This window comes from Ammospiza nelsoni, chromosome 16, assembly GCF_027579445.1.
Source record: "Ammospiza nelsoni isolate bAmmNel1 chromosome 16, bAmmNel1.pri, whole genome shotgun sequence".
Taxonomy (NCBI): Eukaryota; Metazoa; Chordata; class Aves; order Passeriformes; family Passerellidae; genus Ammospiza; species Ammospiza nelsoni.
The window spans coordinates 17,660,911-17,687,049 of NC_080648.1; the positions used below are offsets into that span (position 1 = coordinate 17,660,911).

Below are 26,139 nucleotides of genomic sequence, written 5' to 3' on the forward strand. Positions count from 1 at the left end.
AGGGTCTGCAGAGCATCTTTGGGCCACAGCAACACAGCCCCTGCAAAATAAAACCCACAAGGGCTGAGGGAGAGAACTTGCAGGTTGGGAGGGGTTTTAGGGATGGGTTTTTACTGCAGCAACCAGGCAGAGCCACCACTGCAGGGATTTGTGTGCTGGGGGTGCTGCAGGAGCATTGCTGGCTCTCCCAGGCTGCATCCCAGGCCATGGACCCATGGACTTCTCCAGAGCAGGGAATAATTAATCCAGGGATTAATTATTACATTAATTATTATAGGTGGGAATAATTAGGCCAGGCTGGATGAGGCTGTGAGTACACTGGTACAGTGGAAGGGATTTAATGGGGGGATTTAATATTTTAAATTTTTTAACACAAATTTCTTCCTTTGTGGTTGTGAAATGTCTTTTTGTTTTTAAGTCTACCTTGACAACTTAACAACCAAACCCATCCCTGTACAAGCAAAGGTGTCACCTCTTGTTTGACCTGAGCTGGAATTTGCCTTTTGGCCAGCAAGCTGAAAACCTCTCACTCCACTTCCTACCCTTCTGCTTCCCAACAAATAAATGCTGGATCTGCCCTGGAGAGCCCCCATTGCTGCTGCTGCTGCAGCCTGGCCTCCCTGGAAAAGCCAGGGATAAGTCTGGAATATTTCCTGGGATCTCAGTCTGTTCCAGAGGGGGTTCTCTGCCTGTGCCCGCTCTCCAGGGGCTCTGCTCCCTCTGCAATCCCAGTGCCAGCCACGCTCCCTGCCCTGGGCACAGAACAGGGTCAGAGTGGCTGTGCAGGCACCCTCGGCTCGGGGACAGAGCTGCCGCAAACCCCAGAGCTCTGCAGGGGCTGACACCCAGCCCTGGCACCAAAACCCCTTTCCCAAACTCATTTCTCAGTTCCCAAAGCACCCAAACCCTCCTGTCCCTCCCTCCGTACCCATCCCTGAGCCCCTGGTGCCAAAGTACCCAAACTCTCTTGTCCCTTCCTGAGCCCCTGAGCCCCTGACCCAGGCAGCGCCAAAGCCCCGAACTCTGCGCTCCAGCCGGGAATTCCAGAGGCGCTGGATCCAGCCTGGATTCCAGAGGCCCTGAATCTCTCCAGCCGGGAATTCTAAAGGCTCTGGATCACTCCAGCCGGGAATTCCAGAGGCTGTGGATCGCCCCAGCCTGGAATTCCAGAGGGGCTGGATCCAACCGGGAATTCCAAAGGCACTGGATCGCTCCAGTCTGGAATTCCAGAGGCCCTGGATCGCTCCAACCCGGAATTCCAGAGGCTCTGGATCGCTCCATCCACCCGCACCAGCTCCCGGCTGGCTTTGCCCAGCTGGGCCAGAGGGCAGGGGACAGCCCCGGGACAGACACACAGCGGCTCCACTGACCTGCTCCCAGCTCCGCTTCCCTCCCGGAGAGCTCCCGCATCAAATTCCAGCCCCTCGAGAGCTCCCGCATCCAATTCCAGCCTCTCCGAGCCCCAGGGAACGCTGCTGCGCTGCCGGGATGGAGCTGCCGGGGCTGCGGACGTGTTTGCGAGCGTGCCCAGCGCTGCCACTCCCTCACACGAGGGGAGGAATTCCTTCCAAGAGCTCCTTATCATCCTGGGAACCTCCGCTTCCCGGCAGAGGTCAATGAGTTACCCGGGGCTGGGTTAGAAACCGCGGCTCCCGCAATTCCCAGGCGCCTCCTTCGCCCGGCCGGGCAGGAAACAATTCCAGGGGGGCTCCATGGGCACCGTGTGCCCGTGCCAAGGGCTGGGATCTCCCTTCCCGGGCAGGAGCAGCCTCTCCCGGCCTCACCTGTGCCCTGCTCGCAGCAGAGTCCCGGGAGAGGCATTCCCTGGGGAATCCCAGCTCCGACCCCCCTGGCAAAATGCAAATACAGGCACAGAACAAGAGATCTGCGCACCCAGCAGTATTGGTGCTAAAGTCCGCGGCACGGCAATCACGGGGAGGTTTTTCCTCTTGGAAGCGGTGAAAATAGTTAACACCGAGATTTCCCAACGCGGAAACCATGAAACAGTTAACACGGAGGTTTCCCAGTGTGGAAATCATGAAACAGTTAACACCGAGCATTCCTGAAACACTTAACACGGAGATTTCCTGACGTGGAAGGGATGGAACAGTTAACACCGACATTTCTCGATGTGGAAATCATGAAACAGTTAACACCGAGCTTTCCCGACGTTTCTGCTCCTTCTGAGGTCGGCCATTCCTCGGCAGGTTCAAAAACGAAGCCTCGTGGTGGCTTTTCAGCTTGTTATTCCACACTGGAGCTGAAAGCAAAGGAAGTCAGCCCAGAGCCGGCTTCGCTGGAGGAAAAAGCGAACAGAAAAAGATGAAAGGTTTTGTTTGAGGCCAAAGGAGCTCTTGGTTCGTGGTTTGATCCTCTGGTAGGCACTTTGGTGTGAGATGGAGCAGAGCTTTCCTCCCCTCCCTCTGAAATCCCGGTGGGGGAGGGCTGGGAGCTGGCAGGGGCACAGGGGACAATTCCTCAGGGACATTTCCTCATTCCACAGCTCTGCCTTTGCTGTCACCCTGTGCAAATGGCCCAGAGCAGCGATAAGCACCTGCCCCTCCAGGTTCTCCCGGAATCCAGGACCCCTTGGCCTGGAGAACCTGCCTCATGTCCTCCACCCCTGGGCGGCTTTGGGACAGCATTTTCCCAGCTTTTTTGGCATTTGGGGCACTGGGGAAGGGAGGCTCATGCAGGACACACGGAAATCTCAAGGCTTCCACAGCCAAACTGGTGTGGCCAGTCCCTGAGTGCAGCCAGACTGGCCTGGCCTTGAGATTTTTCTCCTCATTGATTGCCCTCCCTCAGGAATTTTCTTCCACCTCCAAGCCCTTTCTGAATTCTCTCAATCCAAAGCCGCTGCTGCTGCCCTGGGAATTCTGCTCCATCCCACAGCGAAAGGGTTAAGAGGGCTCTGGGGCTGAACTGAGCTGAACTCAGCGCTTCAGTGTTCAGAAATGCTGAGTCCTACTCCTCTCCCATTGTTTTCAGCCAGGGGAGGAAATGAACCCTCCTGGAAAACTGCAAAACTGGGAAACTGCAAAACTGGGAAAGTGGAAAATGGGAAAACAGGAAAAGGGGGAAACTGGGAAAGTGGAAAATGGGAAAACTGGGAAACTGCAAAACTGGGAAAGTGGAAAATGGGAAAACTGGGAAACTGCAAAACTGGGAAAGTGGAAAATGGGAAAACAGGAAAAGGGGGAAACTGGGAAAGTGGAAAATGGGAAAACTGGGAAAGGGGAAAACTAGGAAAGTGGAAAATGGGAAAACTGGGAAAGGGGAAAACTGGGAAAGTGGAAAATGGGAAAACAGGGAAAGGGGGAAACTGGGAAAGTGGAAAATGGGAAAGCTGGGAAAGTGGAAAATGGCAAAACTGGAAAAGTGGAAAATGAGAAAACAGGAAAGTGGGAAATGGGAAAGTGGAAAATGGGAAAACAGGAAAATAGGAAAACTGGGAAAGTGGAAAATGGGAAAACTGGGAAAGTGGGAAAACTGGAAAAGTGGAAAACGGCAAAACTGGCAAATGGGAAAACTGGCTCAGTGTGTGTTGGATGGATCCATGTGGGTCTGGAGCCTCTGCCACACCAGGAGCTGTGGTTTGAGGTCTCCTCCCTGGCACTGAGGTGGGAATCCCAGGAGCCCTCCCTGCTCCTGTCACCGTCACTGCAGGGCAGCAGCTCAGTGCCACAGCCAGGGAGCCTCAGAACTGTCCCAGACACAGCCAGGGAAGTGAGGCCGTGCATGGGACATGGAAGGAGGAAGGGAGGACCAGAGGAGGGTGCTGGCACTGCCCAGGCTCCCCAGGGATGGGGATGGCCCTGAGGCTGCCAGAGCTCCAGGAGGGTTTGGACAGAGCTCCAGGGATGCCAGGGTGGGATTTGGGGGCTGTGCAGGGCCAGGAGTTGCACTGCTGATCCTACAGGTCCTGGAAGCTCAGGATATTCCCATTTCCATGCATTTGAGAGTGTGAGGGGCATTCACCCTGCCCCAGGAAGGGCAAAGCTGCTGGCACCAGAAGCATCATCCCAAAGGAGCTTGTCCTGAGCTTTGCAATAGGAATGTCCGTCCCTGCCCTTCTCCCCGTGCCCAGTGTCCCCTCAGGGACATCGTGCCGTGTTGTGGGCTCGGTGTGGCCTCCTGCAGCCCTCGGGAGAGCTCGGGGACTCCCCAGGCAGCAGCGCCGCCTGAGCCGGGCCCTCCCTGCTGGGTGTTCATTGCCAGAGCCGTTAGATGGCAGCAGGAACCGCTCCGCTGCATCCAGCATGGGGAAACGCGATTGCAGCCCTGCTGTCCCCAGCTCTGCTGTCCCCAATCCTGCGGTCCCCATCCCTGCTGTCCCCATCCCTGCTGTCCCCATCCCTGCTGTCCCAACCCTGCTGTCCCATCCCTGCTGTTCCCATCCCTGCTGTCCCAACCCTGCTGTCCCCAACTCTGCTGTCCCCAATCCAGATGTCCCCATCCCTGCTATCCCATCCCTGCTGTCCCATCCCTGCTGTCCCATCCCTGCTGTCCCAACCCTGCTGTCCCATCCCTGCTGTCCCATCCCTGCTGTCCCAACCCTGCTGTCCCATCCCTGCTGTCCCATCCCTGCTGTCCCATCCCTGCTGTCCCCAACTCTGCTGTCCCCAATCCAGATGTCCCCATCCCTGCTGTCCCATCCCTGCTGTCCCATCCCTGCTGTCCCAACCCTGCTGTCCCATCCCTGCTGTCCCATCCCTGCTCTCCCATCCCTGCTGTCCCAACCCTGCTGTCCCCAGCTCCAGCAGCTCCTCAGGCTGGCAAAAACCCCCAAGCCCTGTGGGGCTGCAGAATTGGAAAAACAAGGCAAAGCTCCAAAATAGGGGACCAGCACCCCGAGCAGCAGCAGGGACACAGGAGCTGGGTCTGGAGGACATATCCAGAGAAAATAACCCTCTGGAAGCTTCTCCCAGGGATCTTGGGAGCTTCCAGCTGGGTGTGCCTCGGTGGTCAGCACATGCAATTCCAGCAGGGATTTTATGGTTCCTGAGTTAAAGACAGCCCAGGTCAGGTAATGCTGATGGGAATGTCCAGCTGAGCTTCATCCAGTGCTGCTTGGGATGGAGCTGACTGAAAACCAGCAGGAAAACTGCTCCAAACATCAAGGATGTTCTCCTCCGAGAGGCTTCCCAAGGAAATGTGGTTCACCTCTAGAAAAGGAGACTTCCAAAATATTTAATATTCAATTTCCCTTTCAGTCTCTATTTTCTGTATTATCCTCTGCTCAGCCCTGGTGTTGTTTTGCCACTGGAACAGAAATAAACAGGACAAGGAGAAGGAAAGATGACAAAGTGAATTTAAATGAACCACTCCATGTAATTCCCACAGCTCAAGCTCCAGCTTAACCATCCAGTGAGGGGATCATATTTAAAGAAATCTTTGGATAGAATGGAGAAAATCAATATTTTTAGACTTCCCTCTGGAAGAAAAAGAGAAAATCTAATTAAGAAATTAATTGCTTATGCTGAACTAGGTTTTTTTTTTTTTTGAAGTGCTTAATGATCCAAGCTTCTTGTAAAGGTGTTGGTCTCGATGCCATTTCCTTTTAGAAAGCAACAAAGCAGCTCAGTCAGGCTCAGCATCTTGTTTTGATATTTCCAGGCTGGAACATTTTGATTTTTCAACTTCCAAAGCTTTGCTGCTTTAATTTTTTGTCCATAAAGCCGAGGCTGAAATCAGAATGAAAGCTTTCAGTTTAAGCTAATTAATCCAAACACTTTGAATCAAAGCCTGGGATGTTTGCACAGTGGTGTTCTCTGGGAATTTATTTTCAGGGTCTGCATTCCATTTTTAGACTGAGGAATAGAAAAAAAAGAGTGAGATTTCCTAGAAAAGAGATAACCTGCTGCTTACCTGGGGCGAGCCATTCTGCAGCTTAGAAGTGGAAAAAGAAATTAGCTCTCCTTAATTACAGCATTTGGCCTCCTCCTGAGGATTGGAGACCTGGCCTGAGCTCCAGTTCCTGGAGGTGCCCTAAATTCCCCCAGAATCGCCCTGATTCCTGGTTTTCTCATGGAATAATTTGAGGAAGAAAAGGAAAAGCGAATTATCATGACAATCCCACTGCAGCAATCAGAAATCAGCAGCATTTCCCAGGTCATCCTGAGCAGGGGTGCTCCCTGAGGAGCTCTGGAAGGTGGGAGGAATTGCAGGAGTGCACAGATCCCAGGGCTGGGCTTCCCACAGACGGTTCGTGCTGGGCAAGGCTGTCCATGAACATCTCCTGATCCCAGCCCAAGGGGAGGAATTCCTTCTGCCAGCAGCCCTCAATGCTCCAGGGCAACTCAAAGAGAAAACCAAAATGAACCCCGACGTCCCCTGCCCTCCAGAGGGGTGAGAGCAGGGCAGGGTCCTGGGGCTGCAGCTGGAACTGAGCTCCCCGTGCCAGGAGGAGCTGCCAGCTGGGCTCAGCAGGGCAGCTGTGCCCACAAAGGCTCCCTGTGTGGCACACACAGGCAAATGGGACGGGGAAATGGAGCAGCCCCAGCTCGGGCAACAATTCCTGACACAGCCCTGCTGTGGGACACAACAACTGCTCCTCCTTTTCCGGAGGGCTCCAGGGTGAAAGATTTGCAGGTTTTGGGAAAAACACTGACTTTCAATGCCCTTAGACCTCTGCCATCACTCCTGCATCAGTCCAGGCCATGCAGGAGTGATGGCAAAGGTTTCAAGGCATTGAAACCTGGACACGTCTCCTCTCCCTGGTGTCCAGGTTTTTCAGGGGGGAATGTGGACATTCCTGATGTGCAGAGCTTCTGCAGGACTTGCCTTGACTCACCTGCTGCTGGTTGGGGAATATTTGTTGCATTTGACCCAGAGGCAGCCTTGGTGAGGATAAGAAGGAAGGAGGATGCAGGAGCCAAAAGATGGAGCCAGAGGATGGAGGCAGAGGATGGAGGCAGAGGATGGAGGCAGAGGATGGAGGCAGAGGATGGAGGCAGAGGATGGAGCCAAGGATGGAGCCAAGGATGGAGCCAAGGATGGAGCCAGAGGATGGAGCCAAAGGATGGAGCCAGAGGATGGAGCCAAGGATGGAGCCAAGGATGGAGCCAAGGATGGAGCCAGAGGATGGAGCCAGAGGATGGAGCCAGAGGATGGAGCCAGAGGATGGAGCCAGAGGATGGAGCCAAAGGATGGAGCCAGAGGATGGAGCCAGAGGATGGAGCCAGAGGATGGAGCCAAAGGATGGAGCCAAAGGATGGAGCCAGAGGATGGAGCCAAAGGATGGAGCCAGAGGATGGAGCCAAAGACGGAGCCAAGGATGGAGCCAAGGATGGAGCCAGAGGATGGAGCCAAAGGATGGAGCCAAGGATGGAGCCAGAGGATGGAGCCAAGGATGGAGCCCTCCCTCGGTGGCTTTGCAGGATGGCTGCAGGTACAGATGGGCTGTGGTGCATCAGCTTTCCCTGGAGCACATCCAGATCCCACCCATCCTCCACTGCCTGGGTGCTCTTTTCACTGCCTGTCTTTGCACAGCACTAAAATTAATGCTGAAAATGAGAGTTTGCTTGAAAATAATCTATCATTTGATTATCACTTTAATGCAGGCAGCCCGGGGAACATCTGCCTCTGCCAGGCTGTGTCTCCTCCTGCTGATGTGGGGAATTGCTGGGAAGGGCTGCTGGGGAAACTGGAAGAAAGCCAAACCACTGGCAAATGGTGGCTGTGAGGAGGAGGAGGAGGAGGATGAGAGGGGACCTTTGCTGGACGAGGCCCCACTGCCCAGTTCACTGCCTCTGCTCCCAGTTGCTCTGTGGTCCAGGGACTCAGAAATTAAAATGTTCATCTCCATCACGTGGGAAATAATTCTGCCATCACTGGGAGTGCCAGGCTTTGCACTGGGCAGTGGGCAGCAGCATCTGCCCACCCCTGACCCTGCCCCTGCCAGATGCCACCTCCCAGGGGACCCAGGGACAAGGAGAACGGATGGGAACTGCCCAGCGAGGCAGAATTTGCTCCCTGCCATGCCACAGCCCATGTGCCATGGTAGAATGGGGTCTGCAGCCCCCTTAGGCTCCTCCGCTGCCTTTTGGGAACATCACAGCCCCGGACTTTGAGGCTTTTTTTGGAAAATGTCACCAGCTTGTGATGAGTCAGCCGTGGCTGTGCGCAGCCTGCCCAGCGCTCCGTGCGGGGCGTGGGGCTGTCCCCAAGGCCATTCCCGCTGCTCTTTGCACTCAGATCATCCTGGGGACACGAGAGGCTGTGCCGGGCAGGGGCTGAGCCGGGGGCTGGGCTGCCAGGGCCGTGTTTGGCCGGCTGGAGCCGCGGGGACAGACGGACACATGGGCGCCGCAGCTGCCATCCCCGGCAGAGGCATCTCCAGCCCGCAGCACAGGCCGTGCTCCCAAACGACTCCCGGTGGAAGGGAAGGGGCTGGGGCAGCGCGGGGACAGCGCTGGGAGCTGTGCTGCAAGCAGGGATGAGTGGGAAGCGTCCAGGTGCGATGGAAGGGACGATCCAGCTCCGAATAAAGCAGAAACGCCAGAGGCTGCTGATGGACCATGCCCTGTGCCGCCAGGATTTGTGTGATCCTTTTACTCTCCTGACTCTCTCCCAGCTCTGCTATGCGAAATTCCCCTTGCAGCCTCGCCATTCCTCATCTGTCCCCAAATCCCATGGCACTGAGGAGGGATCCCCTTCCCTGGGAACTGCCCAAAATCCCTTCCCAGGGACAGCCTCACATGGAAACACGCCACACAGACACATGGAGAGGTACTGAGCCTGATTTCTCACCATTCCTGCTGCAGGTGTGGCACAGGATGTGTCTGAGCCCAGCTCCCGGTGGTTCCAGGTACAACCAGAAACTCCCAGCTCTCCATGCCAGCAGGAACACAGTGACTGAGCAGGTGGGGGAGGTCTGGTTCAGGTGGCTCTCAGCATCTTATGGAGAAGGGATAAAAATCCCAGTGTCCAGGGAAGGAAAATTAAATTAAATGAAATTAGCACCTTTTTCTCCTCCATCCTTTTATGTCCATCACTCCTGTGTCCCTTCTCACTGGAGGGTGCAGGGTTCCCCTTCCTCTGCACAGCCAGAGCTCTGTGGGACCTGCGGGTGCTGAATGGAGCAGGAGCCTTGTGGGAAAAACACATCCAATAATTGCTGTGAAAATTCATGTTGCAGCGCACAGACACAAAGGGATGAAAGGAGGCTGCCTCAACATCCTGACATTTCCTCCTCTCTGACTCCTGTCTCAGGCATCCCCAACATCCTCTCGCGGCAGCTTTCGCAGGCAGCTCCCTCAGACAAAGGAAAGGAAATGGGATTTCCAAAACGCCCTGGGATGGTGCTGAGGGGCTCGGAGCAGCGCCCAGGAGCTGCTGGCGGAGCTGGGGAGGTGACCAAGTGTCACAGCTCCTTGTGCCACCTCCCCAGCACCAACACTCACAGATCCCACTGCGGGGAGCACCCTGCCCACCTGGCAGTTCCCTGTCCCCTTCCCCACAGAGCACCTCTGGCACCATCCAAGGGCAGAGGTTCTGCACTGGTGCCTCCTGAGATTCACCAGGTCCACCCCATCCTCCTGTGCAGCCCTCTGCATCCCCAGCCTGTCTGTGCTGGAGATTTCAAGTTGTTCCAAAGGCAGCAAGTTAACAAGATTTGGAAACCAGGTCAGCGGAAGGAGCTCAATTAGCTGCTGAACCGTGGGGACCAGCTCAGGTCCTGGCTGCTTTATGGACTCCTCTGATGGGGGTCATTGACACCATTCATGTCAGTCTGGCTGGGATGGGGATCTTCCCTGAGGAGGGCACACCTGGACAGGAAACTTTACAGAAGGCCAAACTCAGTGCAGCCTGAGCCATCCCACCGTGCTGTCCCATAGAATCACCACAGAATTATAGAATGGCCCGGGCTGGAAGGGATCTCAAAGATCACCCATGGCCAGGGACACCTTCCATTAGCCCAGGTGAGCTCCATCCAGCCTGGCCTTGGACACTTCCAGGGATGGGGCAGCCACAGCTGCTCTGGGCACCCTGTGCCAGGGCCTCCCCACCCTCACAGAGAGGAATTTCTTCCCAATATCTAATCTAACCCTCCTCTAAGGCCACTCCCTCCTGTCCTGTCACTACACGCTCCTGTAAACAGCGTCTCTCAATCTTCCCTGTATCAGCAGCTCTGCTCCCCCCAGCCCTGCAGGAACCTGCAGGCTCCCACTCCCACTGCTCGTCCTGCTCTTCCCTGCCACCTCAGGGGAGGGGACAGCCAGAGGGGACAGGCAGCAGGGCTGGCAGGGAGCTGGCAGCACCAGCACAGCTCCCTGCTACCTGTCTTGTCACGTCAGCGCCAGCAGCTGCTGCAGACGAAGCAGCAGAGGCAGGGAAGGCAGAGGGGCTCTGAGCAGCTCTGCAGCCCCAGCAGTGCAGGGACACAGTGGCTGCCACGCTGCGTGACAAACCTCTGTCATTATGGCAGGGCTGAGCTCACATCCTGCAGTCACAGCGAGGATCACAGCCTGGGAGGGCAGCACGGCGGGCAGGGGGCACAGCCTGGCTCTGTGGGCACCCAGGGAGGGCAGCACAGTGGGCAGGGGGCACAGCCTGGCTCTGTGGGCACCCAGGGAGGGCAGCACAGTGGGCAGGGGGCACAGCCTGGCTCTGTGGGCACCCAAGGAGGGCAGCACGGCGGGCAGGGGGCACAGCCCAGCTCTGCAGGCACCCGGGGAGCGGCCTGGGCATGGCTTCGTTCTGACTAACAGCGTTTCAGCACAAAACAAGGGGCTCAGGGAGCCCTGCAGGGATCCTGAGGTGCTGCCAGCAGAGCAGGCTGCTCTGATCCCGAGGGAAGAGCCCCTCTCTATCCCACAGCCATACAGACACCCTCAGCTTCCTGATCCTGGCATGGGACAGACGCCCAGGCTGCCAGGAGAGCCGGGGTGCCAGCCTGGACAGCTGCAGGAGGGGATCTTGGCATGGGAGGAAATCCAGCACAAATTACATCCCTCTGTCCCGGGACAGCATTTCTGGGATGCTCAGCTGGACAGCGAACAGCTCAGGGCAGCGGTGGCACCCAGGGCTGGGCAGGAGCCCTGCGGCAAGGAAGGACGAGCCAGAGGGGTCAGGGGCTGTGGGCAGGGCAGGGGCTGAAAACAGCGCAGCTGGAAGGGCAGGACAGTGCAGTGGGCAGGGCTGGGCTGTGGGCACTGACTGCAGCCAGGGCAGGGCAGTGGGCAGAATTGCAACCAGGGCAGGGCAGGGCGGGGCAAAGCTGGGCTGGGCTGTGGGCACGACTGCAGGCAGGGCAGGGCAGTGGGCACAAGAGGGCATCGGGCAGAGCAAAGCAGGGCAGGGCAGGGCACTGCCAAGGCTGAGCATCCTTCAGCCGCCTCCGGGTCCATACAGGGATCCGTGCCCGCCCCACCCGCTCCCACCGACCCCGCCCGGCCCCGCCCGTGTCTCCCGGGACTGTCGCTGCCCGCGGGCGGTACCGGGCGGTACCGGGCGGTACCGGGGGGTACCGAGACGGTGCCGGGGCGGTGTCGCTGGGCCGGGGCGGTGCCGGGGCGGTTCCGCCGGGCCGGAGCCGTGCCGCTGGGCCGGGGCGGTGCCAGGGCGGTGCCGCTGGGCCGGGGCGGTGCCAGGGCGGTGCCGCTGGGCCGGGGCGGTGCCGGTGCCGGGGCGGTGCTGCCGGGGCGGTCCCGGTGCTGCGCGGCCCCGCCGCCGCTCCCAGCCGCTATAAGCGGGCGGCCGCGGCCGCGCTCCGCAGTGCATGGCCGAGCCCCGGCCGGCCCCCGCCGCTCCGCCGGGACCCTCCCCCGGGCCGGTCCCGTCCCCTCCCCGCCGGCCGTGACCTTGGCATCCGCCGGCCGCGGGGACGGCGCCGGGGACAGCGCCGGGGGATGCGATAGGCGGCGGATCGCACGGGAATATTCTCCGGGGAGAGCGAGAGCGGCAGCCTCCTCCCGCGGCCGGGGAGCGGCACGAGAGGCGGATTTAAGGAGCATCTTGGCCCCTTTGTTGGGTGAGAAGGACGGCAAGGAGCGGCAGGATGAGCACCAGCAGTGAGTACGGCGTCCTCTCGCCTTGGCTGAGGGAGTGGGGCTGATACCGCACCGAGCTGGCTGGGAGCAATTGGAAAGAAAATGTCATAGCAGCGCTGACAAGCCCAGTGGGATGGATTTTGGGTTATTTTCCTGCTCGCCTGCTCTCTGACAGGCTCTGGCTCGGCCGTGTTTGATGTGGGCTGAGCCGCGGTGCTTATCTCCACGGAGTACTTTTCTTGGCTTGGATTTCTGGGGTTTTGGAGGGCAGAGCATCGACTGAAATGTCGATACGCAACATGGTGAGAGGCAGCCGGAGCGCTCTGACAGGCACAGCCTCGCTTGCTGCTGCCTCTGCCTGGGCAGAAATGGATGCGAGGGGAGGAGGAGAAAGGTGAGGAGACACCCAGAAACCTGAGCGAAGCACAGGTGCAGTCCTGGGGGGAAAAAAATAAAAGCCCCCAAAGCTTCTGCAGCTGGGGATGTGGGTGTTGCTATTGTGCGTGTGAGACAGGGACGGAGGCACTCATGCGCTGTGGATGTATTTCTAAAGAAGCAGAGCTCGGAAATGTGCTGCATAAGATGAGAACTGGCACCACCACTCACTTTGGATTCTGTGCCCTTGCTGGAAAGTCTGGGAGGATTGATCAGGGCTGAGCAAGTCGCAATCAATTTCTTTTTCCTGCCTGACGTGCTGTGTGACAGCTGTGCCCACCTCGCTGGCACGGCTTTGATCCCCGTCTGTAAGTCCCTGGTGAAGGAGTTGGTGCTGGTGGCCACCTGAGGGGCTTCCTGCTGGCCTGGCCCCTCCAGGGCAGCCCCCCTGGCCCTCCGTGGGTGCTGGAGCTGTTTGGGGAGCAGAGCCCTCCCCCAGGCACGGAACAGCAGAGCAGCAACTTCTCCATTGCACTGGCGTGCTGAGGTTTCTCAATCCGAGGGCTTGGGGTGGTTCCCGAGCAAAACACCGTGAAAAATGCCTTGGCACGCTGCGAGCCAACAGAACAGGTGATTCCAGCTCTGTTGGGCTGTGTCAGAGGCGAGGAAACTTTCCAGGTGCCCTGTGCCCGAGCCACACCTGGGGCAGCGGCGAGGAGCCCCCTCCTCCCGGGGTGGGAAACAATAGGGACTGATCCTTTCCGAGCCTGCAGGATGCCTGATAACAAAGGGTCCTCCCTCTGCTCCTCGGGGGGAGCAGCCCGGCTCTGTGCTCAGGCCTGCTGGGATCTCCCTGCTCAGGTGGGACTGCTGAGCTTCCTCCGGGCCGCTTTTGGCAAACGCCTGTTGGTTCCTTTTGGGATTCCTTCCCAGCTCTTAATAGCAGCCCGGGCTGCTGCTGGAGATAAGGGCTGCTTATGGCACTGCTGTGTTCCAGCTATCTGATGGTGCTGCAAAACTCCCTCAGCTGTGGCCTCCCACGCCCATGGAGGTGCCAGGGAGCCAAACCCTGCCCATGGAGGTGCCAGGGAGCCAAACCCTGCCCATGGAGGTGCCAGGGATCCAAGCCCCCCTGCTATGCCCCCTTTTCTGCCCTGCCACACAGGGGAGGCCCCTGGGCACAGCCAGAAGTCCTTGGGAGCTGCTCCTCTGCCCCTGCCCAGCTCTGCGGCCCTGGGCACATCACTCAGCAGTGCCAAGGCTCTTGCCCAGCCTTCTGGGGGCTTTGCAGTCTGTGCCTAAATTGTCTTGGGTCACTGGAGGTGCCTTGGGAGCACCCCAGGGCTGTGCAAACCCTGGTGGGTGCTGGCTCTGCCCTCCTGGGCTCCCACTGCTCTCCCACAGCTGGAGTGCTCTGAGCAGGGCGGGGATGCCCAAACGCTGCTTCACCTCTGTTCCAGCTCACTCTGTGAGCCAGGCTGGGCTGTGGGGCCATCTCTGCCATCTCAGCTCCTTCTGGGACTGCTGTGAGCACTGCCAAGAGCTGCCTCACCCAGCTCTGGGCATCCCTCCCCAGCCTGTAGCCCTCCAATCCATCCACGAGGCACAAACCCCAAATCCTGGCTGCCTTGTGCCAGTGCCATCTCTGTTTCACCCCTGTGATGCCCCTGGCACTGCCCTACCCTGGCATTTCACCCCTCTGCTGGTGCCTCACTGGAGTTTGGTGCCCCTTCCCAGCCCTCCCAGCATGGGCAGAACTGCTGCTTTGATTTTTTTTTTTGGCTGTTTTTCCCCCCAGGACAAGGGCTGAAGAAGCCAGATTGTGCACAAATTTATGATGCCCAGGTGTTCCTGTGCCTGCAGGGCTGAAATTTTGGGGCTGGCAAAGCAAGGAGATGCACAGCTGAAGACAGAACGGCACCATCTGATCTGTGAGCTCCCACCACTGCTTCCCACTGCTCTGGGTGCGTTTTGTTCACGCTCCTCCCCTGCCTGAGGCTGATGTGAGGCAGGAAACCTGTGGCTGTGGGCCATGGCTGGCCCTGAGCCACGCTGCTGAGCAGATCTGAGAGGCCTCCAGGAGCTCTGGGCAGGATTTGTGGCTTTATCCCCAGAGATGCTCCATGCACAGGAGCCTTGCTGAGGGGACAGGGGGTTTGCACCCTGGATTTCGCTGTCATCGTCTGTCCCATGAGGAAGGCAAAGCCAGATAGAAATTGTGTATTTGGGGTGATAAAACCACTTGATGCCAGGTGTAAATTCCCGTCCTGGGGCTGCAGAGGAGCTCAGGTGGCCCTGAGGGTGCAAGGTGGGAATGTGGCCTCTGCTCCTGGGCTGGCAGTGAGGGTTTGGAGGGCACAGTGCTGGTGTTGACACTCATTAGGCTATCAGTGCCTCTCACTAATTGCTTACAAATGGATCCCTACCTTAGCAAACAGCTCTGTGCTGCTGCTTGGCATTCCCATGGCAGCCTGTAGGACAAACCCTCGGCCAAGAGAACATCCCTAAAAATCAGCCCCTGGAATGTGCAATGTGCTCTGCGTGCAGCCAGCACCTCCCCGGGAGCCCGGGCACGACTGATGCTGTGTTTGTGCTGAAAGGGTTAAAGCTGCCCCTGCCCCGAGGATCTCAGCCCCTGGAGTGAGTGGGAAGGATCCTTCTGCTGCTCTGAGGGAGCCAGCAGGGCTGGGTGCTGCAGGTCCCTGGAGTGCTGCTGTGAGTCACCCGTGGCATCTGCACATCATCCATCCCTGCTGGGGTGGCACGGGGGCTGTGCCAGCCTGGGCACTGCTTGTTCTGGGTGAGAGGAGAGGGCTGTGCCAGCCTGGGCACTGCTCTGGGCAGCACCAAGGTGCCCCTGCTTGTTCTGAGTGAGGGCAGAGGGGCTGTGCCAGCCTGGGCACTGCTCTGGGCACGATCAAGGTGCCCCTGCTTGTTCTGGCTCCCACCCAGGACATGCCAGCCCCTGGGGGTGCCACCCTGGCCAGCTCTGGGTTGGGCAGGTCTGGATCAGTGTGGCACTGGGTGATGGGGCTGGCTCACACACCTGGCATCTTCCAGACTCCCTCCTGTCCCCAAGGTGGGACAAATGGCCAGAATGTGATGGCCAACCAGCTGAGGGTAGGCTGAGCCATTTTTCCCCATCCTTGGAGCAGTGGGAGCCTGGTGGAGCACAGAGAGATCCCAAAGCAGGTTTGGGATGCCAAGTGCAGAGTGCCATCCCCATCCCTGGCACCCCTCAAATTCCTGTCCCTGCTCAGAGAGGGAAGGCTGGGCAGTGAAGGATTTGGGAATGAGGTTTCCTGACAGACCCTGTGCACGCAGCATGTTTGCCTGGTTATTTTTGTCCTCCCTCAATCATGCTTCTCTCAGATCGTGATCCTCTAAGCGTGATTACCCCGTAATCTGCAGGCACATGTGGCTACAAGGTGTTTACCAGCAAACTCCATTAAGGGCTGTGTAATTAAAGAGGAATCTCTGGGAGCTGCAGCTCTGCTCCTGGGGCAGGTGATTGTCCCCAGCCAGCTGGGAGGGTTTCCCATGGTCAGAGATGCAGGGAACCCAAGGGATCAGCCTGTTGATGCCATGAGCAGGGAGTTTTCCACAATTTGGGCACTCCCAGACTGCCTGCCTGCATTTCAGTCCTCTCAGCGCCCTGACAAACAAGCAGACACAAATCACTCCCTGTTTTCCTGGGCAGCCTAGCAGAGGCACAATCACCCATTGCATTCAATTTGCTGCCAGAGAATTCCAATGCCAGGCAGCAGCTCTGTCCCTGGGCTGGTGGATGGGCTCTGTCCTCTCACCCAGGCTCTTTCAAACCCTCTTTCCTGGCAGCTGGCCCTTGGGAGAGCAGGAGCCACGGAGCCCTGCAGGCTCGTGGAGCGCGTGCTGGAAGGTCAATGGAAGCACTGAATTCTTCCGAGGGCCTGGCCTGCTCTTCTCAAACAAAAAGCACATTTTCTAATCATCAACTGGCCCTGCTCGAGCAGGATAACAGCTTTGGGATGGGGACGGGGGCCCACGTGCTGCTGCCTGTGCTGGGAAGGAGGGAGGGAGGAAAATCCCACCCAGCTCCCGGCAGACCCTGCAGCCCCGTCGTGCTGGGGCCATCACGAAGCGCTGGGAACACCTCATTGGGTATTTTTAGTTGTGAAATTTGTCAGAGCCTGAGCTGGGAGCGCTGCAGAACCTCCAGAAAGCATCTGGGGGTGGAGTGGTCATGGCAGGAGCTGGGCTGAGGAATGATGGGGAGGGAAGGAACAGGTGCCTCAGGCTTGGGGATTGTGGCTGCGGGCAAGGCTGGCAGGGCACTGGAAGCCTGGAGCAGGGATTGAGGCTGTGGCAAGGCTGGCAGGGGTCTGGAAGCTGGATCGGGGTTTTTTGGCTGTGGCAAGGCTGGCAGGGCACTGGAGCAGAGATTTTGACTGTGGGCAAGGCTGGCAGGGTCTGGAGCAGGGATTTTTGTTGTGGATAGGGATGGAGGGTCTGGAGCAGGGATTTTTGTTGTGGATAGGGATGGCAGGGTCTGGAGCAGGGATTTTTGTTGTGGATAGGGATGGCAGGGTCTGGAGCAGGGATTTTTGTTGTGGATACGGATGGAGGGTCTGGAGCAGGGATTTTGGCTGTGCCAAGTCCTCCTGTGCCCAGCACCTCTGGGGTCGGGGGCTCAGTGCATCCTTTGGGGAGCAGAGCAGCTGGCATGCCCTGAGCCCCACAGCCCGTGGGCACTCAGGAAAGGCTCAGGAAAGGTTCATCAGGCCCAAGGTGATCTCCCCCAGGAGCACACTCAGCTCACAGGTGCCGTTTATCTGCTGGTGGCTCGGGTGTTTGATAGGACCCTGTTTGTGGGTGCATTTTTCAGCTCAGGTGCATTTCTGTGGATGCTTTATCAGTTTCAGCCATGAGCCCTGGCCTGGGGATCGGTGAGCTCTGAGCACTGCCTGGGGCGGGAGCAGCAAGGAAAAGGAGCTGAAGCTGCTGCTGTGCTTTCCTGAGCCAGCCTGTCTGACCTTCCTTTCTTCTTACCCTTGCTGGCCGGGCAAGGGCTGCAGAGCCCCAAGGATCATTGGTTTTCTGCTCATGGACATTTTACTGCACTTCCATTTTGAATCAGCTTCTCCCTGAGCCCTGGGAAAGGCTCAGAGCTGGGGAATTTTGTGGGAAGGTTTCTCTGGGGAGCAGGTGCTCGAGGTTTGGAGCCATCCCCTTGGCTTCTGGATTTTCTTGGCATCAAGTGGCGCATTTGGAGAGCTGGGGAGCGGGAGAAGCTTTGCTGGTGCCAATGCCAGCCTCAGAAACCCTTCCTGAACCCAGGCTGAGTTTGAGCCCCATGGTTTGACCTGGAGCAGGGAGCTGTGTGAGTGTTTCCCAGCAGGATCACACAGCTGAATGCAGAACAAGACTCGCTGGGGGCTCCCAAATCCCCTGCCAGGCCCTGTGGAACAGCCCCCCTCAGAAACACCTCCCTTGTGAGAGCCCCTGGCCTGTCCTTCCCAACATCCCTGCTGTGCTGGGCTGCCAGCCCTTTTTGGGGATATTTTGATTTTTTTAAAATTTAGTTTTTTGATATATTTTGATTTTTCATTTATTTTTGTATATATTTTGAATTTTTTTAATTTATTTTTTGGATTTATTTTTGGAATTTTTAAATTTTTTTTTTATCTTTTATTTTTTCTGATTTTTTTTTTTTTTTTTTTTTTGGTGGAATTTTTTGGTGGAATTTTTTGTGGAATTTCAGGATGGCCGGGGCTGGAAGGGCCCTCCAAGCTCTTGTAGCACCCCTGGCATGGCAGGGACACCTTGCACAGAGCAGGGTGCTCCAGGCCCTGCCCAAGCTGGCCTTGGACACTTCCAGGGATTGCTCCTGCTGCAGAATGGGAGTTATTTCTGAACCCCCCTGGGGACTGGGTGGGTCTGGGCCTGGCCCAGAGGCTCCTGCTGGGACATGTGGGGCTCTCCCAGTGCCAGCTGCTGCCAGGGCAGCCACAGAGGGCACAGGGTGGGGGGGTGGCCCAGGGTGGCTCTGCTGCACCCCCTGAGCAAAGCCCTCAGAGCTGCAGAGGAGCAAAGCTGAGTGTGGAGCCCCTTCCTGAGGCACAGCAGGAGCTGCAGCCCCTGCAGGGCCCCCTGTGCCCACACCTGGCTGGCACTGACAGCTGGCACTGATGTGCCCACACCTGGCTGGCACTGGGGTCACTGTGCCCACATCTGGCTGGCACTGACAGCTGGCACTGATGTGCTCACACCTGGCTGGCACTGGGGTCACTGTGCCCACATCTGGCTGGCACTGACAGCTGGCACTGATGTGCCCACACCTGGCTGGCACTGGGGTCACTGTGCCCACACCTGGCTGGCACTGACAGCTGGCACTGATGTGCCCACACCTGGCTGGCACTGGGGTCACTGTGCCCACACCTGGCTGGCACTGATGTGCCCACACCTGGCTGGCACTGTGGGTATCCTTCTCCAGATGTGCCAGCCTGCTTTAGGCTCGTGCCAGGGTGCAGGTGGCACGGGGGGGTGTCCTCGGGGTTTGTGGCCAGACTTTGGGACAGAAGGGGGTGGCAGCTGTTCCACAGGGAATAACCAGGCTTAGGGGGGCAAAGAGGGGATTGTGGGGCTGCTGCTGTGCCTGTGGGCATCAGGGAGCCCTCGGTTCTGTCTGTCTGTCTGTCCAGGCTGTGCGTGTGGGAGCAGGGAGCCCTTGGTTCTCTCTGTCTGTCTGTCCAGGCTGTGCCTGTGGGTATGGGAAGCCCTTGGTCCTTCTGTCTGTCTGTCCAGGCTGTGCCTGTGGGTATGGGAAGCCCTTGGTCCTTCTGTCTGTCCCACCAGGAGGGGAGTGAGCTGGGCTGATCCTTCCCCTCTGCAAAAGGAGGTGCTGGATGAGCTGGCTGAGGGATGGAGTGTGGATGTGTGGATGTTCTCCCTCCCCTGCTTTTGAAAAAATCCAAGAAAAGGCAGTGCCTGTGTGCTGAGTTACTGCTGATGACTCCTCCTGATGGGCTCCACATAAAATCCCTGCCTCCCTGAGGATGCTCCCCGTTGAAAGCTTTTATGGCATCTTAAAAATAGCCCCAGAGGGGGGGAGAGAATGAGAAGATGGATAGGTAGGTGGATCCCTAATAAGGAGAGGAGAGGAAACAGCTCGGGAGGGAATGGAAAGACTCTGGTGCACGGCATGTGAGTGGCTGCTCAGGGAGGGGACGGGGTGGCCACGCTGAGCTGTGCCCAGCAGCAGCAGGAACCCCTATAAAAAGCCTGTCTGGGGGATCCGTGCCTTGCACAGGAGCAGGAACCCCTATAAAAAGCCTGTCTGGGGGATCTGTGCCTTGCACGTGCTGGGGACAGGGCTGGGCTCAGCAGCAGCTCGGGCTGTGCCTCCCCCAGGCTCTCCCTGCATTCTACAAGTGGCTGTTAAAAATAATCCCTGCCTTGGCCATGCAGCTGCTGCTCCTGGGTCATCCCCAAAAAGTGCCCATCCCCTCCCCAAAAAAGTGCTCATCCCCAAACTGTTCATCCCATCCCTAAAAAGTGCTGGGACCCTGAGGTTCCCAAAAAGTGCTCGTCCCCAAACTGCTCATCCCCAAAAAAGTGCTGAGCCCCATCCCCAAAAACTGCTCATCCCCAAAAACTGCTCATCCCTGCTCGTCCCCTCCCTGCAGGCTGCAGCTGAGGGATGGGATCACCCCTGGATCTCCCTCAGGTGCCCTTTCCCCTCTGAGCTGTGCCCTGGCAGAGCTGCTGGGCCCCTGAGGTGCCATTCCCCATCTGAGCTGTGCCCTGGGGAAGGACCCTGAGGTGCCATTCCCCATCTGGGCTGTGCCCTGGGGATGGTGCTGGGCCCCTGAGGTGCCATTCCCCATCTGAGCTGTGCCCTGGGGGTGGTGCTGGGCCCCTGAGGTGCCATTCCCCATCTGAGCTGTGCCCTGGGGATGGTGCTGGGCCCCTGAGGTGCCATTCCCCATCTGAGCTGTGCCCTGGGGATGGTGCTGGGCCCCTGAGGTGCCATTCCCCATCTGGGCTGTGCCCTGGGGAAGGACCCTGAGGTGCCATTCCCATCCGGGCTGTGCCCTGGGGATGGTGCTGAGACCCTGAGGTGCCATTCCCCATCTGGGCTGTGCCCTGGGGGTGGTGCTGGGCCCCTGAGGTGCCATTCCCCATCTGGGCTGTGCCCTGGGGGTGGTGCTGGGCCCCTGAGGTGCCATTCCCCATCTGGGCTGTGCCCTGGGGAAGGACCCTGAGGCGCCCTGTGCTGAGTTTGTGGCAGCTCTCCCCAGCACTCAGGGAGCATTTCCCAGGGTGTCTCCAAGAAATGCTAATTGCTTTGGCTTCCCTGGGTACAGCACAGCCACTGGGCACAAAGGGCTCTTGGCCAGCTCAGAGATCTGCCAGACCCTTGCTCTGGATCTCCTGGAGAGCTGCTGGGCTCTGCTGTGGCCATGCTGATCCCCACATCCCCTCTTGTCCCCAATATCGGGTGGCACGAGGCACTGTGAGCTCTCTTTGGGGTGTGAAACCCCCCAGACTCAGCCCCTGGCAGGCACAGAGGGCTCAGATGCTCCCCTTGAGCTGTGGGAAGGGTGGCTGGAGGGGTGACAGGAGTTTCCCATCCTGGGGATGTGTCAGGAGCCATCAGCTGAACCCTGGGGTGCCACAGCCCAGCCCAGCTCTGCCCTTAGCAGGAAAAGCTCCGTGCAGGAGCCTTGGTTTGGTGCAGGCAGCTGGAAACTCTCCCTGGCTTTGCCCCTGCTCCAACTGCAGGGAAAAAATGCTGCTAACGAGGCTCCAGTGTCACAGCCACCAGCCTGTCACATCCAGGCCATCTCCCTTTGCTTTCTTGCCTTTTTTATCCCTCTCAGCTGGACAGGAACCCAGGGAAGCAGAGGCTGTGGAGGGTTGGCAGTGCCCATCTGCAGGGAGCAGTGGAGCTGCAGAGCCCCTGCCTGGTGCTGGGGGTGGCTCTGAGGTAGCAGCACCTCCTGGCTGGGGTGTTCATCCTCCTCCTCCTCACCTGCAGGGCTGCAGCCTGCTCTGGGCTCCAGCACTGGCATTGTCCAGCCTGGGGGAGAGGAGCTCTGGGATCATCCAGCTGTGACCTTCCAGTGCCTGAGGAGATGTGGAGAGGGAATTCGCCAGGGATGGAGTGGCAGCATACAGGGCATGGCTGCACGTTGCCAGGGAGTGAGGTCAGATGGGATATTGGCATGGAATTGTTCCCTGGGAGGGTGGGCAGGCCCTGGCACCGGTGCCCAGAGCAGCTGTGGCTGCCTCTGGATCCCTGGCAGTGCCCAAGGCCAGGCTGGATGGGCTTGGTGGCACCTGGGACAGTGCGAGGTGTCCCTGCCCATGGCTGGGGGTGGAATTAGAGGATCTTTAAGGTCCCATCCAACCCAAACCATTCCATGATTCTGCCCCTGGTCCCTGTTCCCACCTTGGCTGGGAGCATCCCCTGGGTGTCCAGAGGGAGAGCTGGCCAGGATGGGGACATTGCAGCTGGCCCAGGATGGGGACACTGCAGCTCGTAAGGGTGGGGACATTGCAGCTGGCCCAGGATGGGGACACTGCAGCAGTCCCAGCCCTCTCTGCCTGCTGGGTGCCCCAGATGTGACAGTGCTCACAGGGGTTCTTGGATGAGGGAAGAGACGAGGATCTGACTCCACGTTTCAGAAGGCTGATTTATTATTTTATGATATATATTACATTAAAACTATACTAAAAGAATAGAAGAAAGGATTTCATCAGAAGGCCAGCTAAGAATAGAATAGCAAAGAATGATAAAAAAGGTTTGTGGCTCAGCTCTCTGTCCAAGCCAGCTGACTGTGATTGACCATTAATTAGAAACAACCAAGATGGGCCAATCCCAGATGCACCTGTTGCATTCCACAGCAGCAGATAATCAATGTTTGCATTTTGTTCCTGAGGCCTCTCAGCTTCTCAGGAGGAAAAATCCTAAGGAAAGGGTTTTTCATAAAAGATGTCTGTGACACTCAGGTGGCAGCAAGGCTCCAGTTTGGGACACAATTCACAATTTGGGCAGGCAGGTTTTGGCTCTCCTAACCAAAAGCACATCAAAGGCCACGCTCATTTTCCCCCTGCTGAAAGGGGACTTGTTCCCGGAAAGTGCCAGCGCTGCCGGGCCCATTGATTGCCCGTTAATTGTCGCTAATGAGGAGCTGGTGAAGTGGCATCCAGAGGCTCTTGGGGACAGACTGTCGCTTCGGCTTGGGAGGGACAGCTCAGCGGGGAAGGCAGCCGTGCCCTGCGTGGGTGAGCTGAGCTGAGCTGAGCTGAGCTGCATGAATGGCTTTGTTAACGAGGAATGCTCCAGTTCTGCGCCGGCAGCTCGCTTCAGAGGGTCTTGGTGCTGCCTTGTCCCCTGATGGATTTATTTCCACGTGGAGAGTGGGATGGAGAGGGCTAAACCCACCCATGTTTTAAGTGATGCTTTAAGTTTGAGCTTTCCTATTTTCCAGACTCGGTACTGTGTTAGTTATAACTCTGCACTCCACATAAAGTGTCAGCAAGTTCTGCTCCCAGCTCAGTCCCACAGAACAATCCTTTTCCAGCCCCACAACCAAGGACACCGCTGCAGCTTCAGCCCCAGAAGTGCAAACAACAGGGAATGGAGGGGAGCAACCTGGGAGGGTGGGACTGCATCACCTGGAGCTGGGATTGGACACCCCAGCATGGAAATGGACCCAAACTTATCAAAGTGTGAGAACTCGTGGCCAGGATCCATCTGGGGTGGAGCCACGGCCGGGCTCTGGCACTGCCCAAGGTGTGTCCTGTGAAGGGCTGCTAACAAATCCCAAATTTATTCCTTTACCAGTCCAGTCTCCGTTCTGAAGGCACCAGCAGGACTCAGTCCGTGCCCAGGAGCTGTGCCAGGGCTTGGCCTCTCGCCTGCAGCCTGCCCATGGAAGGAGGGCTGTTGTTCCCCAGCCCCATGAAAGGCACCAGAGGCTCTCAGCAGAGCCAGCCCTGCCTGCTCCCCCAGCCCTCTGGGATTCTGAACTGGGGAGCCCCAGTGTGGGCAGGAGGAGAGGAGGGAGCTGGGGGTGCTCAGCCTGGAGAAAAGGAGACTCAGGGCTGCCCTCATCACTCTGCAAAGCTCCTGAAAGGTGCCTGTGCTCAGCTGGGGCTGGGCTCTGTCTGCAGCAGCACTGACACAACCGGAGCACACAGCCTCAAGGGAAACACAGGTTGGGTATCAGGAAAAAGTTTTTTACAGAAAGGGTGGTAAAGTTCTGGAATGTTCTGCCCAGGGAGGTGATGGAGTCCCCATCCCTGGGTGTGTTTAACAAAGCCTGGATGTGGCACTGGGTGCCAGGGTTTGGTTAAGCTGTTGGGGCTGGGCTGGACTTGATGGTCTTGAAGGTCTCTTCCAACCCAGTGATTCTGGGAATTCTGTGATTCTGTGTGAATTCTGTAATCCCATCTGTGCCAAGCCCCTGGTGTGCCATGGGGGTTTCACAGTTCCAGGTGTGCCTGTCCTGCCCCATCCCTGCCCTCCCCAGCCAGGTGTGGCCCTGCCCTGCTGGCCCCTCTTGCTGGGCACCCCCAGGTTCCCCAGGTGAGGCTCAAGATGGGTCTGGGGGTGTGGAGCCCCCTGGGAGGGTCACACTGGTGCAGAGCTGTGGTTTTACCTGTGGAGATTCCTCTCCCACTGCAGAATCTTCCTGGGTGCCCATCCCTGCCCCAGCAGCTCCTTGGCACCTGTGCCACTCACCTCAGTGGCTCCTTGTATCTCCTCTGTGCTAAAATGGCTGAGCTGCCTCACCAGGCCCTTTTCTGGGTGTTTTCTCTGTTTTTCTGCCACTCCTGCCAGGTTTCCATGGACCTGTGTGCCTGTTCTTGTTCTCACAGCAAGAGGCTGTGTCTGATTCCTGCTCAGCTGCAGGCAGGGCTGCTCTGCAGAGGGGATCTTCCCTCTGGATTTGTTATTTCTTTAGGATAAACAGCCAAGTGGGATGTTATTTTCCATTCCTGCTGAGAGAGATTGGAGCTGCTGCTTTCTTACCCATCCCCGATGTCTGGTTTTGGATTCTCTGCCTCTGAAGTGGGGAGGAGAAGCAAGAGTGTGGTGGATGTGTTCTTGCTGTACAAGGGATTGGTGGCTGCACCTCTGCCTGCCACCCTGGCCCTGTTCTGGGGTTCAGGGGAGCCCTGAGCTGTGCATGAATTGTTCTGGACTTTGTTTTTCCCTGTTTCCAGGCTCCTTTCACAGCCAGCCACTGCTGTGGATTTGGGACCGGTTATTGTTTTGTTCTGACCCCTAAAATGCCTTTTAGGGGGCTCAGGCAGCCCTGCTTGGGCAGCAGCAGGACAAGAAGCTGGCACAGCTGGGCTGACAAATGTGCCTGGGGCCAGAACTGGGGCCGAGTGGGAGAGCCCAGAGCTGCTGTGATGTGTGAGCTGTGCTGTGCCCCAAAACTGAGCCAGCATCTGTGCTGGGACAGGGAGAGGTGCTGGATCACCTGGTCCATCCATCCATCCATCCATCCATCCATCCATCCATCCATCCATCCATCCATCCATCCATCCATCCCCCAGGGTCTCTGGCACTGTCCCCTCCTGTCCCAGTCCCCCTGGCAGGGGACAGGCCATGTCCTGGAGGGATCCTGTGCTGGGACAGTGGCAGGACACAGGGGATGTCCCACTGGTGCACTCAGAGGGTGCCTGTGTCAGGGTCATCCCAAGGGGAGCAGCCTCCACCCTCCACCACAGCTGATTTCCCTCCCCACGGCTCCCTCCTGCCCCTTTTTTGCTCCATGGCTTTTTGCCTTCCCTGCTTTTTCTTTCCCCACCTTCCTTTTCTCTTCCCTCTGCTGTTTCTCTGCTGGCAGCTTTGTTCTCCTGGCTGTGTACTGGGGTTGCCATGGCGACTGCCAGAGCATCCCTGCATCCCCAGCCGTGCTCTGTGCCCAGCCTGGCCATGGCAGGGACAGGGCACCCCCTCCTGCCCCTCCCAGGGGTGCCATTCCCTGGGGACATCCCTGGGCACATCTGGGGACAGCGTGGGGTGGCCCCGAGCAGCTCAGGGCAGGGCTGGCTGCGTGGCACCGCCTCGCTGCTGCCACAAACATGCCAATAAAACCTTCAGGAAATATTTTTTTAATGAGCAAACACCAGTTGAGGAGAACAGAGGAGCTGCTGCAGCCCAGGGAGTCCCTGGGGTGAGGAGGCAGAGCTGCTTGTGGCCTTCTGGTGGCGATTTGCAGATGGCAATATCTCCTTGCAGTGTGTGTCAGAATTGCTGGGCCCCTTTCAGGAGATAATTAGGTTGATGTGTTATTAGCTGATTACTGGGGAAACATACATTTACTGAGGATTTATCCTGCAACCAGCATTAATCTCCTGTATAGCTGCTAAACCCCCATAAATAATCTGATTTTGATAATCAATTGCTATTGCGAGTTCCCCTATAAATCTCAATTAAATGCACATTTAGCAGGCATCAAGGTGCCAAATTTGCTTGTGCCTGTGTGCTGCTGCTTGCCTGGGGCAGATGTCAGGGCTGGGCAAGCTCTGCTCTGCTTTTCACACAGCCTGAGAGCAGAGAGGGGTTTGCCAAGGCAGAGCATCCCAGAGCAGGAACTCCTCCCTGGGCCATCCCAGCCATGGGGGATGCCAAAATCCACCTGGGGATTTCAGCAGCGCTTGCTTGGGATGGAAATTGAGAAACTGAGCCAGTCCTGGCCCCCCTAGGCCACTGTGGAGCCTTGTGCAGCCTTGGTGCAGGTGCAGGGCTCAGAGGGTGGGGACA

At 57.8% G+C, this 26,139-nt stretch overlaps 1 protein-coding gene across 1 annotated transcript in view; it reads left to right on the forward strand.

The window, feature by feature from the left end:
• Positions 1–11,743: 11,743 nt before the first annotated feature.
• Positions 11,744–26,139, forward strand: part of ABLIM3 (actin binding LIM protein family member 3) — a 45,512-nt gene continuing 31,116 nt past the window's right edge. Inside the window, exon 1 of the mRNA XM_059483415.1 lies at positions 11,744–12,017. Coding sequence (XP_059339398.1) covers positions 12,005–12,017 — 13 coding nt within the window. The 5' untranslated portion in view covers positions 11,744–12,004. The remainder of the gene's footprint in view (positions 12,018–26,139) is intronic.